Source organism: Perognathus longimembris, chromosome 18 (genome assembly GCF_023159225.1).
Source record: "Perognathus longimembris pacificus isolate PPM17 chromosome 18, ASM2315922v1, whole genome shotgun sequence".
Classification (NCBI taxonomy): domain Eukaryota; kingdom Metazoa; phylum Chordata; class Mammalia; order Rodentia; family Heteromyidae; genus Perognathus; species Perognathus longimembris.
The window spans coordinates 12,822,323-12,835,240 of NC_063178.1; the positions used below are offsets into that span (position 1 = coordinate 12,822,323).

General features: G+C 39.3%; 1 protein-coding gene across 1 annotated transcript in view; it reads right to left on the reverse strand.

The window, feature by feature from the left end:
- Itga8 (integrin subunit alpha 8) overlaps positions 1–12,918 on the reverse strand; it is a 153,863-nt gene that overhangs the window by 39,072 nt on the left and 101,873 nt on the right. Inside the window, exons 22-24 of the mRNA XM_048367462.1 lie at positions 8,949–9,028; positions 4,252–4,332; positions 343–448 (exon numbers count right to left, since the gene is read on the reverse strand). Of these exons, the coding sequence (XP_048223419.1) occupies positions 343–448; positions 4,252–4,332; positions 8,949–9,028 (267 nt within the window). The remainder of the gene's footprint in view (positions 1–342; positions 449–4,251; positions 4,333–8,948; positions 9,029–12,918) is intronic.

Consider the following 12,918-nt stretch of genomic DNA (forward strand, 5'->3'; position numbering starts at 1 on the left):
AAGAGATGTGTGTTTTTAAAGGTAAGTGATGATATAGTGAAATCTGGCAAATTAGTTGTTTCTATGCATAGCCTCTCCAAATATTGAAAAGTGAGCAAATAAAGAGCATTAAGAAAAGCAGAACAGTTACTAGACAAAAAGTCTCTGACCATTGTAAGGGCTCTTTCAAGGAGGTAGTGACTATATTTCTGGTCCTCTAACAGGAACCCCACCCCACCTCACTTGGGGGCACAAATCAAGGCAGTAGATAAAGCCTGGATCTTGTGTTAGGATCCCAAGAAATGCTACGCCCTGCTTCTTATTAAAGGGCACAAGAATGGAATTCCATAGGAAAACAGCTACCTCGTAGATGTGTTCCACCAGCGGTCCAACTTCCTCTTCTCTGCGGGGCTCGGCTTCCGGTGCCCAGTGGTGAATGGGCAGAACAATCTGCGGAGGATGGGATACGCTGGAATATGGAAGGTTGTGTTAATGGCTGGGGATGCTCAGGTCAGCAATGTTTCACTAAGGTTCAGTACATCGAAAGCAGAAGAAACACAGAACACTCAATTTACTTGAGAAGGTACTCCCTATGTGGAAAAACACTGAAGGAGATATTCAGCAAAATGCCTAAGACATGGAGGGTCTGAATCCTCCACTGCTGCAGGCTACATGGCTGGCTGATCTCTAGTGCTGAGATCAGCGTTTTGTAGTATCTCATGTCCTGGACACTAGGGGGCAGAGCAAAGAGCATTCTTGAGGTTAGATGAATAGTTGAACACCCTCCCTCCCTCCTTCCCTCCCTTCCTTCCTTCCTTCCTCTCTCCCTCCCTCCCTACTTCCCTCCCATCATTCCTCCTTTCCTCTCCTCTCCTGTCCTCTTCTTGTCCTACTCACCTCTCCTCTTCTTCCCCTCCTGTCCTTCTCCTCCCTTCCCCTCCTCTCCCCCCTCCCTTATGAAAAACCAACATGTCCGTCTCCTCCCTTCCCCTCTCCTCCCTTCTTCTTCTCTATCCCTTTCCCTTTCCTCCCTCATTCTACACTATATGTGTATGGATGCTGTATATGTGTACGTGTGTATGCGTGTGTGTAAATCTTTCTAGGCTCCTGTGTGATATGTTAAATGTCCAGTTGGTAAGAAATACTGTTTCTGGATAAAGGTTTACATTCTGAAATCCTCCTTCCTAGATTTCTTTGGCTTCCTATCAATGGAGTTAGATATCTTACAAGGCCAGGCTCAGAGTCAAAGGAGAAATAAAGCATGCTTGACTCCTAGAGTTGTCTTATCAATAACTCAAGGGATAAAGGGAGGAAGGAGAAAAATGGTGTTATCAGGGCCATGGAATATTCACTTGACATATGGATATATTTTTCTGCAGTATGCACCTCGAGAATCAGCACTGAGTGAAGGAAATACAGTGTTTGTCATTATCCCATGTTAAAAGCAGATTGCAAACCAAATTGCTATTTTAATGCAACCCAAACAATGCTTTCTAGAAATTTTTATTTAAAAAACATACACAAATTGCCAGATTATCATCTAAAAGTAATGCCAACAGAAACTATCTCTTGGGACAATGACATGTTTCAAATGGCAACATCAATGCGAGCCACTTGGTTGAACTCTAGCAACATCAAGTGTTATCTTCCTTTTTTCCCCTAGATAATCTCTTTTTAAAACAGAGAGCATAATTTATTGTGTTATCTGACCTTAGGGTCAGTGATTTACACTTGATCTTAGCCAAAAGGCCGAGAAGCGATGGGGTCAGTGATTTAAATCCGGGATATCTCTATTGTCTCATATGGAAAGTGATGATATACTCAGGGTTGAATACCACAATGACTGGGATATGTCAAGAATGCTCTTGGTCAAAGCTAACTGTAACCCTCTGTACATCACCTTTACAATAAAAATTTCAAAAATTAAATAGTTACAATGATACTACTTAAAGATAATTAAAAAGAATATGTAACAATTGAAAAGAAAATAATAAAAAATGTACTGCTGATAAAAGAAAGTGTACAGTACAGCTTTGTCCAAAGCTGAACGTTTTCCACCTTTCTTTGGCTTGTCATGGTGCTCAACTCCCACCTGGCACACATTGTAAGGACAAGAGCTCAGAAGGTGGTAGGTGGCTTTTATCAGACAGATGCTCTGAGAGCTGGGGCTTCTGTCCTCACAGAATCGCGATTTTATTTCTCTGCCTGAACTTTTACTTTGTCCCTAGAGTGGCCAGAGAGAATGGAGTCCACAGTTCATAGTTATCTTCCATTGTGAAGGTCTAGGGGTTATATTTCTTAGCATGGAGAAGAAATATAAAACAGAAGCTGATCACAATCACTCCAGAAGATTTTCTTCTTATGCTTTTCGATCCTAGAGGATTAGTCATAAATTTTCTAGGCTTATAGAATCATAAATCATTAGACCTTGTCAGGTACTGTGATGACAAGGAAAACATATATGCAGAGACACAGTGGGCCAGTTGCAGGAAAAGACTGTCAACCTAAGTACTGTACATTCTGCTTCATTTCCAATACACAGGGCATCTTGGGAGCCCCTGAACTGCAGTGATAATTGAGGAAATATGACTTAAACTTCTTGTCACATTTTCATTACAATCTCAAAGAAAACAAAAATCTATGAAGAAATGTATTCTCTGTCCAGGGCACAGCAAAAATCATTCAGATAGGATGGATCCCAAAACTCAGTTATTTACGCATTGAAGACCAATTTAAATCAGAGGGAACACAGCACAGAATGGCTCCCAACTAAGTCAACTTCATACTGCTCATTATTTGAAGAGCCCAGGCAGTAGTTTGGTTGAGAATTATGCATTGATACCCTCAACTAATGAAAATTTGGATATAGTAGAAAGGCATTGGAGGGAAGTAATGGATTAGTTTTTATAACTGTAGATTCTCATATAGTTGTAATAAAGAACATAGAGAGATCTCATGTACCTGCTAACCAGTTTCTCCCAATGACAACAGCTTGCAAACCCAAGATATGCAGTGTTTTAGATACTACAACCAGATTCACTGGTGGCATTGAGTCACAATATACAACATTTCTGTGACCATAAAGACAGTCTTTTATAGCCACTCACTTCTCTGGTAAGTCTTAGCTAGGTCAACTCCTTGTGGACCAATTCCTTCACTTGTATGTAAGGAGCTCAGTGTGGATTAATATGCAATTATAGTATAGTACATTGAAAGCATCCACCGGTGGGAGCCCCAGCGGCACTGGGCCTGCATAGGACAGCAGGAAGAGGGCCGTGGTAATGGCAGCTTCTGTCTCTAGAAATCCCCAGTCACCATGGAGGAATATGTGCCACTCAGGATTTGGGGCAAAGGAACAAAAACAAGATTCTGTAACTCCAGAAACTACTTGGCCCAAATTAGCAGTGGACAGTCTTTAGCCAAGTTTTTTTTTTATTGTTTTGTAGGAAGCAGAATTACAATAACAAAATCAATGGAGTCCACATTTGTGCAAGATAAGAATTCACACACTCCACTTCTGATTTCCTTTCCCCTGCAGGGATTTTCCACTTGGTAATCAGTCCAAGCCTTTGGCTTGACTGCCTTCTCTCCCTGCCTCTCAATGGTCTGCTTCTTGGTACCTTCCTTAAAGCACACGATTGAAAGAAAAAGATACAGAGCCACTTATCAGACTCAAGTGGAAGCAGGGAAGAGAAAGAATTGCTATGATGCTAAAGTAACTATGGTAAAAGTGGGATTCTTCTCTCCAGGCAATGGTTGTCTATTTTACATAGCTTCTCATCTACTGCTCTTTAAACCTTGATGCCCTTAGAGTCAATTACTGCTCAGGGTTTGCAAGAGTTAATGATAAGAAGCTAATAGTGGATAAAAAAGAGTGAGAATTGAAAGCAGGGTGACCGTGGCTCACATATGTAATCCAACCTACTTAGGAGGCTAACATGTGAGGATTTCAGTTTGAAGAAAGCTGGAGCAGGAAATTCTGTGAGACTCTTATCTCCAGTAAAGTACTAAAAAAAAAAAGCCAGAAGTGGATTTGTGGCTCAAGTGGTAGAATGCTAGCCGTGAGAAAAAGATGTCCAGGGACAGAGTCCAAGCCCTGAGGTTCAAGCTTCAGGACCGCCCCCCCCCCCCCACCACACACACACTGAAAATTGAGAACCACAGTGAATTGTGATCTCTAGTATATTAGGAAAATACCTACTATACATTATTATGCATGCTTACAGACAGAAAGCTACCATCCAGAACATATATTCCTTGCTTATTACTTACCCTCTTATTTCGACTTGAGCCATAGCAGTGATGTTGATCTGGACACTCACAAAGTTGCTCTCAGGATTGTCCTTGTTGGAACTAAAATGCAATAGCACATAATTTAAAAATATTTTATCATGTTTGCTACCACACTATGAATACAAAAAACATCCAGTATGTCTCAAAACCAACTCTTAAATCTTATTGAGAACAGGATGACATATTCATTGTACAAAATTATAACCAATGCAAAGATCTTTATAACCAATGGCAATGCAATAACGTTCCACGAAAAGGTATTTTATCTAGAAACACCCTAGTTTCAATGGTTAAACCACAAAGGCATCAAATGGAATCCATTTTATAGCTTCTACCTTAGACATTCCTTTACATCTCTGGGCATCATCTTCATGCCCATTAAATAAGAAACGACAGCACAGTTGACTCCTGATTTTCCATGCTAATCAAGAAGAGAATGGGTAGGAAGGATCTGGGGTAGTACCTAATCGAAAAAACATTTGCCTCTGGCTCTGGACTGCATCCTACTATACATTGTTTTTGGCAGCAATCTATCTTCCTTATGGTTTTATTTCTTAAGTTAATATTTCTCTAAGTGTACATTTACGACATGCTTACTGGCTAGCTAGAACAAGACATGAGTTGTGAAATGAGAGAATGGCTCATACCCAGAAGAAACAAGGCCCAAGGAAGTGGACATTGTGTAAGAAGGCAATTCAGAGAGTCCGCGCATGCACTAGGAATCTTGAGAAGGAAGGTGCATGTTTGAACAGTAGAGCAATTCTTTTTAAGATTGCTGTTTTTCTCCGTTAAGCACATATAGTTAGATATGAGACTTGAGTTGTGTGTGTGTGTGTGTGTGTGTGTGTGTGAGAGAGAGAGAGAGAGAGAGAGAGAGAGAGAGAGAGAGAGAGAGAGAGAGAGAGAGAGAGAGAGTGCCAGTACTGAGGCTTCAGTTCAGGAACTGAGTGCTGTCTCTGGGCTTTTTCACTCTAGGGTACCATTCTGTTACTTGAGCCCCAACTCCACTTTCAGCTATGTGCTGGTCCGGGGGTTTGAACTCAGGGCCTGGGCATTGTCTCTGAGCTTCATTTGCTCAAGGCTATAGACATCAAGCTTTTGTTTTTGGTAGTTCATTGGAGATAAACAATCTCCTAGACTTTCCTACCCAGGCTGGCTTTGAACTGTGATTCTCAGATCTCAGCCTCCTGAGTAGGGAGGAGTACAGGCGTGAGTCACTGGCACCAGGCAAGGCTGTTTTGCAATGCAGGGAGAACAATTGGCAGACTCAGCATGCATACCCCCTGTTTGGCTAGCAGCCAAATCCCTGTTACACAGACACACCACAACACTTGCTACTGCTTGAGTTGACAAGGTAAGAAAGGAACAAAGCTTGATATATAACTGAGAGGCTTCCTTGACTGCCTTCCTGGAAGGAAAGCTCCCTCATGAATCCCACTGCCCCCATTCAAACAAACAATCCATCACAGCCAGGTTCCTGGGCTATTAATGCTGTCTGTGCTCCTTCAGCACAACCATGCAAAGCTTCCTTCAAACACCCACACCCCACGTCACACACACAGGGCAAACAAGCTTCTCACGTTATTACTCCATGTTCCTTTTCTGATTGCCTCCTATTTTCTAACTTTCTCTTTTCTGTATCCTTTGGAATGTCAGCAAAAGACAATGGTACAGCATTTGTTTTTACCATTCCTGAGGAATTCATTTCAAGGATGAGCACAAAGTCCCATTTGTCCATGGGAATTGCTCTACAATGATAGGAAGAGAGTTATGTCACTAAGAGCCAGGGCTCACACAGAAAACCCCCGGGTTGCAAACAGTTGGCAACAGGAAATAGTTTCAGGGTTTTCTCTTTTTGCTTCTGTTTGTTGAGAAAGGCATTAAGTTCAAGCAATGGTAATTGATATATGTCAGGGGTCAGACTACAGACCATTCGATTTAATTTATTTCTCATAAGAACTGAATGCAAAGCCTCTCACCTAAATTCTTATTTACATTTCTGGAACCTTCTAAGCAGAGCATGCAAATAAAATGCTCCTCTCCCAAATACCTGAGCTTCTGAGTTTACAGTATTCTCAACACTTTTTACCTCTACCATAGTTTAGAAATTTGATGTTTTATGTATATGCCAATTCTTTCTGACTTTTTTAATTTGAGTTTTAGTTGTACTTGGGTTTGAACTAAAGGCCTCATGCTTGCCAGGCTGGTGTTCTACCACTTGAACCATACCTCTGGTCCTTTATTTGCTTTAGTTACTTTTGTGTGAGGTCTCAACATTTTTTTCTAAGCTGGCTTAAATCTGTCCTATGATCTATAGCTTTCTCTCTAGCTGGAATCACAAGTACATGCTACTCTACTGGCTTGCTTCTTGCAATGGAGGGTGAAGCTATCACTAAATTTTCACCCAGGTTGCCTTTGAACTACAATTTTCCCAAACACTCCTTCTTGAGTAGCTGAGGTGATAAGAATGAGCTTCCGTGTCTTGCCCTCTTTCTGATTTTTACATTTTTTTCAGGATTATGTTAAAATAGTCATGAGCAGATGTGAAATAAAGTCATGACCAAATTTTACATGAAAGGGGATGTGTATAAATATGAATAGAGGAGATGTACGGAAATTGGTGGCCATTTCTACTTTCCATCATCTCAACACTTCAAAATGTCCAATTTCTACAAATTCAGAATTGCCTTTATGTCAAGATCTAGAGGATGAATTTTGTTTTTGTTTTTGTTTTTTGGTTTTTTTTTTGGCCAGTCCTGGGCCTTGGACTCAGGGCCTGAGCACTGTCCCTGGCTTCTTCCCGCTCAAGGCTAGCACTCCGCCACCTGAGCCACAGCGCCACTTCCGGCCATTTTCTGTATATGTGGTGCTGGGGAATCGAACCTAGGGCCTCGTGTATCCGAGGCAGGCACTCTTGCCACTAGGCCATATCCCCAGCCCTAGAGGATGAATTTTGGATAAGGCATTTGGAGTGTTTTCTAGTGTCATTTATCCCTTGAGATAACTATTTCTATCCATTCTCTTATTCATAAATAAATAATTTATTTGTCATCTTTATGCCAGACTTTCTTTCCAAATGCATTTTATGAGCGTTGTATCTTTCCCCAAGTAAAACAAAGTTTTATGCCCAGTGGGATCAAGGATACAGACAATGAAGAAGATAAAGCAAGTGATGCTTACTTACCCTTCATGTTGGGATTTTTTCACCCTGCGAACTCACTATTATACATAAAAGATAACCAAAGTGAAAATCATTATGACTATCTCTTGTGAAATTCATATTTTGTAGCTATAAAAGCAGTGGCTTTGTAATTTTTTTTAGTAAAATGGTAAGATATTTTAGAGGAATTCATTCTGTCCATATTGCATGGCTTAATTTGAATAAAATAAGAAAAGGCTCTAAAGATTCAATAGAATATTTTTAAGTTAAATTCAAGAAAGCCCTAGTTTAGGTCAGAAATGGGCACCTCAGTTAAGTTATAGACGCTCTTGGAAGTTGTCACAAAGCTTCGTGTGTGTGTGCGTACGTGTGTGTGTGTGTGTGTTGTTATACAAAATGCTGAGTTTAAAAAAATCTCCATTATTATGGATCATATATAGTGAAATCTTAAACTTTTCATTGATATAGCAGTTAAAAGATCATCCACTATGCAGACTAATTATTCTAAGTGCTAATCACAATTTAATGACCCTTATTATACATTAGAAAGGTAAGTTTAGAGAGCAGCCATATTGAATTAGTATTTGAGATCCAAGTTGTGGACATTGACCTTATACTTATTTCTAGTCAAGGACTCAGTAGGACTCAATGGGCTGGCCAGGGTATAAATAATTCTGGAGGGTAGTCATATCCTATCTGGATTAATGTTTTTGAAGCTTTGTAAACCGCAGATTGCAAAAAAGAATTCACCTCTTGGGGAACCTTATGAACCACATTCACATTTACCTGCTAGACATGTTTCATAAGTAGTAGTATCATATCATATTCCTTTCAATTTTGATTTTTTAAAAATATGATTTAGAGCCATTAAATAGATTTCACTACTAGTTAATGAGTTGTTGCACATAGCTGGAAAACATTGGGTTCCATATTTCTCTACTCTGTGGATCTCCCTGCTCATGAAATACCTTTGGCCACAAAAGCAAACAACATGGACAATGAAAGCTAAATTCCTTAAACACGATGCTTCTTAAGGAAGGAAGGCAAGCTATCTATCTGACTTGGTGTATTGTCACTAGAGAAGGCCCTGCCCTCCAAAAGAAGCATGATGGTACCTGAAACCATCAAGGACATCAGAGACTCAGAACACTAGGAACCCTCAAGGTTGCACATTGCAAACTCTTTGTTCTTTTCAGAATTTATCCCTGACAATCAACTGACTCTCAATGTAGAGCCTGGCTGTGCAGGCCTGTTACCTGTGACAAGGAAAATAAGGGATGAAGTGACCCAAATCTAGCTACCTCATAACTTGCCTTTCCTAATACAGTGTCTTATATAAACCAGCGCATATGGAAAAAGAGAAATAATTAAGAAAAATGAAAGATTAATAAATAAAAAATAAAGACAAAGTGTAGGTCCTAATTTCAGAAGAACTTTTCAGATGAAGGAGCTTGTCCAGTATTACATATTTCACTCAGAATTTTGCATCAATAACATAGGCATTTAACAATCTAACCTTCGGATTTGGAGATCGAAGCTGATGCTCATGTTTGTTTTCTCAAGACGTGGAACAGCAAATCGGAGGCCCAGTGAATACTAAAAGCAGCAACCACAAAAAGAAATACATACAGGACACAAAGTTATTACATGAGAGGGACCTTACATATAGAGTGAAAGTCTTCCTGAAGCAATTCTTCCACACTCCACCAAGAATCACTGCCACCCCCTTTAATCTACTTCTGCCCTAGGCGTCTGACAGCAGAGAGGAAGTGGTTTCATGAGACTGCAGGATAGAGGATTCCACTCATTGTATACTTTGGTTCCCTTTATCTGGCTCCGTGTCCCCTCTTCACTGGCCACTTCCCTTATCCACAAATTGAAAATGAGCCAGATATACAAGAGGAGATTGATAAAGAAGATCAAGATGCTTTTGTTTGAAGGATGCTTATCTGGTTATTGAAATTACTGCTGTGAAGTTCATGCAGTGTTGTGGATAACCCTTTTAATGCAGTAATGATCAACGAAGAATAAAGGTTACAAAGTTTCTTGAGCAATGTGCGTTAGCTATTCATGGAAAATTGCTATGTAGGAGTGGAAGTGTACTATAAAGAAATATTCCAGAATGATTTTGATAGTGAGATGAGGATTTTGTTGTTGCTTTTTTTTTCCTTCCTTTACTCTCCACATTTTTTGGTGCCAGTGTTGAGGCTTGAACTCAGGGCTTGGGCACTGTCCCTGGACTTTTGTGCTCAAGGCTGGCACTCTGCCACTTGAGTCACAGCTCCCGTTCTGGCATTTTGGTGGTAAATTGAAGATAAGTCTTATGGGCCTTTTTTCCTGGACTGGTTTCAAACAGTGAAGCTTAGCTCTCAGCCCCCTGAGTAGTTAGGATTAGCAGATACAAGCCACTGGCTCCCAGCTTATTCCCCAAAGGTTAAAATTGCTGTCATTTTTTATAATTTCAAAACAGATTAACAATGGAGAAAAATAAATACAGTGATATGAACAAGGAAGAAACACTAGTATGTAACACACATATAGAATTGTATGAGTCAGTCTCCCAAATACTGTCTGTGGGTTATATACTTTCATTCACCACAACCACTCTGGGACATACATTGCTCACTGTTGACATTTTACAGTCCAATCACAACCTGAAGATTAGAGAGATTAAGTGCCATACTCCAGGGGGAGCAAAAGAACTATGGAGCTAGAGTTTAAATGTGTGCAAGGTTGATTTTGAACCTGTACTCATGTTTATAGGAGTAACAATATGACCTAATACTAAGTTTTCATTTTTTATCATCCTCATCCAACCCCAAGGCCTTGTTGGGTGAGACCTGCCCTCTGCTAGTCTCGTGACTTATAAGTCAGATCATCGAAACATTCCAACTTTCCTTGCATTTCAGATGACTTACAGGTTATCAGCTCACAAAGGGAAGAGCTGGTATTTGAACCAATGTCTCTTGATTATGGAGCATGAACCAATTATAATTCCAAATGGGCCAATTTTCAGTCAGATCTCCATGTATGCCGTTTCTCTCTTCTTTGGAATTTTCTTCTTGAAGAACTATTCAAGGCTTCTGAACTCAGGGCAAAGATTTACCTCCTACAATAAATCCCGCTGCCACAGGCAAAGCCTGTGAACTTCCTTTCTTTATCCCTTCTGTCTCCCTCTTCCCTACTCTCATTGCAAAGCCTATGATAGCTCTGAATTTTGAACGGAATAGAAATCCTGGATATTTGTATTTGTATTGCTAGACTCGAGTACTCTGGTAGGATACCCAGAAGGAGTGCAAGAAAAATTCCTGGAAGAAGGAAAACCATCAGAATCTTGTGGTGTCGTGATGGAGCCTAACATTGGTTTTCGTCAACGTGCATCCCTCTATAGGATGAAAGCATCACACTGTCATTGTGGAGGAGTTGTAAAGATTAACTCACACCAAATGCTAGATCTTTACACCTCCATTGTAGTGTCTCTGCCCTAACATATTTTCCTTTTCTTGCTTGTGAAAATTTGGAAGTAGTCATGAAACTTCTTATCCTATGGTGATTTTATATTTCTATAGTTCCCCCATGGAAAACACTTTCACTATTTAAGAACATTTGATTTCTGACTTGAAATGTTAAGTTAAAATAAAGAGGCACTTTCAAGTTAAACTTAAAGACGTTAGAAGTACTTTCTTTTAAACTAGGGATTAGAATAAATATTCCTAATGATTTCTCATGCTTTTCTTTACTATTTAGGTCTGTATGTCCATTTGGATCTTTACTCCACAGAGAGTCTTTTCCAGGTATAAAATGAAGAAGTAAATAAATCAGAGTGTTTTTATAACAAAACAGAATGCAATAAACTTTGATGTGTTTAGGAGCATTAAAGGGCAAGATAAGAAAGCTATTAGGTTTCTTCCACTAAAGACCTCAGAGATAAATGCATATAAACAATTCACTTCCTTGTCTTCTAAGGATTATTTGCTGGTAAAATGGACCAGCATCGTTTCATATAAACACATTTGTGGTTGAGAACATCTTGCCATTTTTATCTTTCTCTTTCAATGACACTGGTGGCCAATTCTATTCCATTAGTCTCTAATGATCTGAGACAATTACTGGTCTAGATTAAATACTGAAAAGGGAATGAGTGATTGCACCTATAGTTGCTAACATTATTGCCACCATGGAAATTGATTTCCATTTGCTTTTGGGGTCAATGGCTTCATACCAAATTGAGTGGTTGGATCTTTGTTTTTCTTTTCTCTTTCTTGGAAACTAGCCAAATAAATTACTAGCTTCTAAACAAGTATGGTTATAATGAAAGATGTTCTAATATCTCAGTTTGGACCTCCTGTTCTACCTTTTGTGGTTTTATTCTAGCACTTCATCTGTTTCCCATTAGTTTGTATTCAAAGTCCTTTCTGCAGTGTTGCAGGACAGATAGACCTGAGCTGGTGGTCAGGACTGACATGAAACCTGGTTCTGTCTTTTATCATTCATTTAGCCTTTCTAGACCTCAGCCTTCTCACCCAGGAAACAGGGAAGACACTGGACGCATAAGATTATCTTGAAAATTCAATGGAATAGCATAAAAAACACCCCTTCTCCCATTAATAGGTTTATGACATAATTAATAGTGTTATGACATAATAGATTATGACTTAATAACTAATCTGTGATAACTAATGGTAATCTGTCAAAGGAATTTACTTTTTATTTAAATATTTTTGACCCCCCCTTCCCAAAGTAAGATCACTAGACTTCAGGTTGGCATGTTTTTTATACCCATGGTCAACATACTATTATAATGTTAATAAGTAAAAATATTATCTAGCATAATATACTGAAGTGTAAGTTGGGAATAGGTATTACTTGAGAAGAAGTCTGAAGTGCTCAAGTGACTGTGTGTGAAACACTGGGTTAAAGGACTGATTTATCAGAAGGCTCTCCAGCGCCTTTGCAAGGTTCCCCTAGGGAACCAATGACAGGGTCTCATTAGTGATCCCACAGCAGCCTTTTAAAAGATGGCTAAGGGCTCACCAGTCCACAATCCACTGGGAAGTGTTCTAGTACAAATCTAGGCAATTATAACTTCTCATGATTTTTTTCAAATAAGACATTTTATTTCTAAAACAAACACCTCATGTTAATTAGAGGACCATGTAGGTTTGATTTGTATACGATTAATGTAGCCTTTTTTAGATTTTACATTTATTACAAGAAGTTACTATGTGTATACTTAAATTGTAATTGCATAGAATGAATTTGTTTCCTACAGGTAATCATGACTGGGAAGTTCCTAAACTTGGAAACAAGAAGAAGTGAAAGAAAAAGACAAGGAGGAAGAGAGGTGAAGGGTGAGTAAAAACACAACTATTCTTTTATCAAAATGTTCTTTCATTGCTACAACTTTGTTTTGTAAATTTTAATTACTGACTGACTAACGCTGGTTTGGAAACTAAAGCACAGTGATCTTTTTAATATAAAAATAC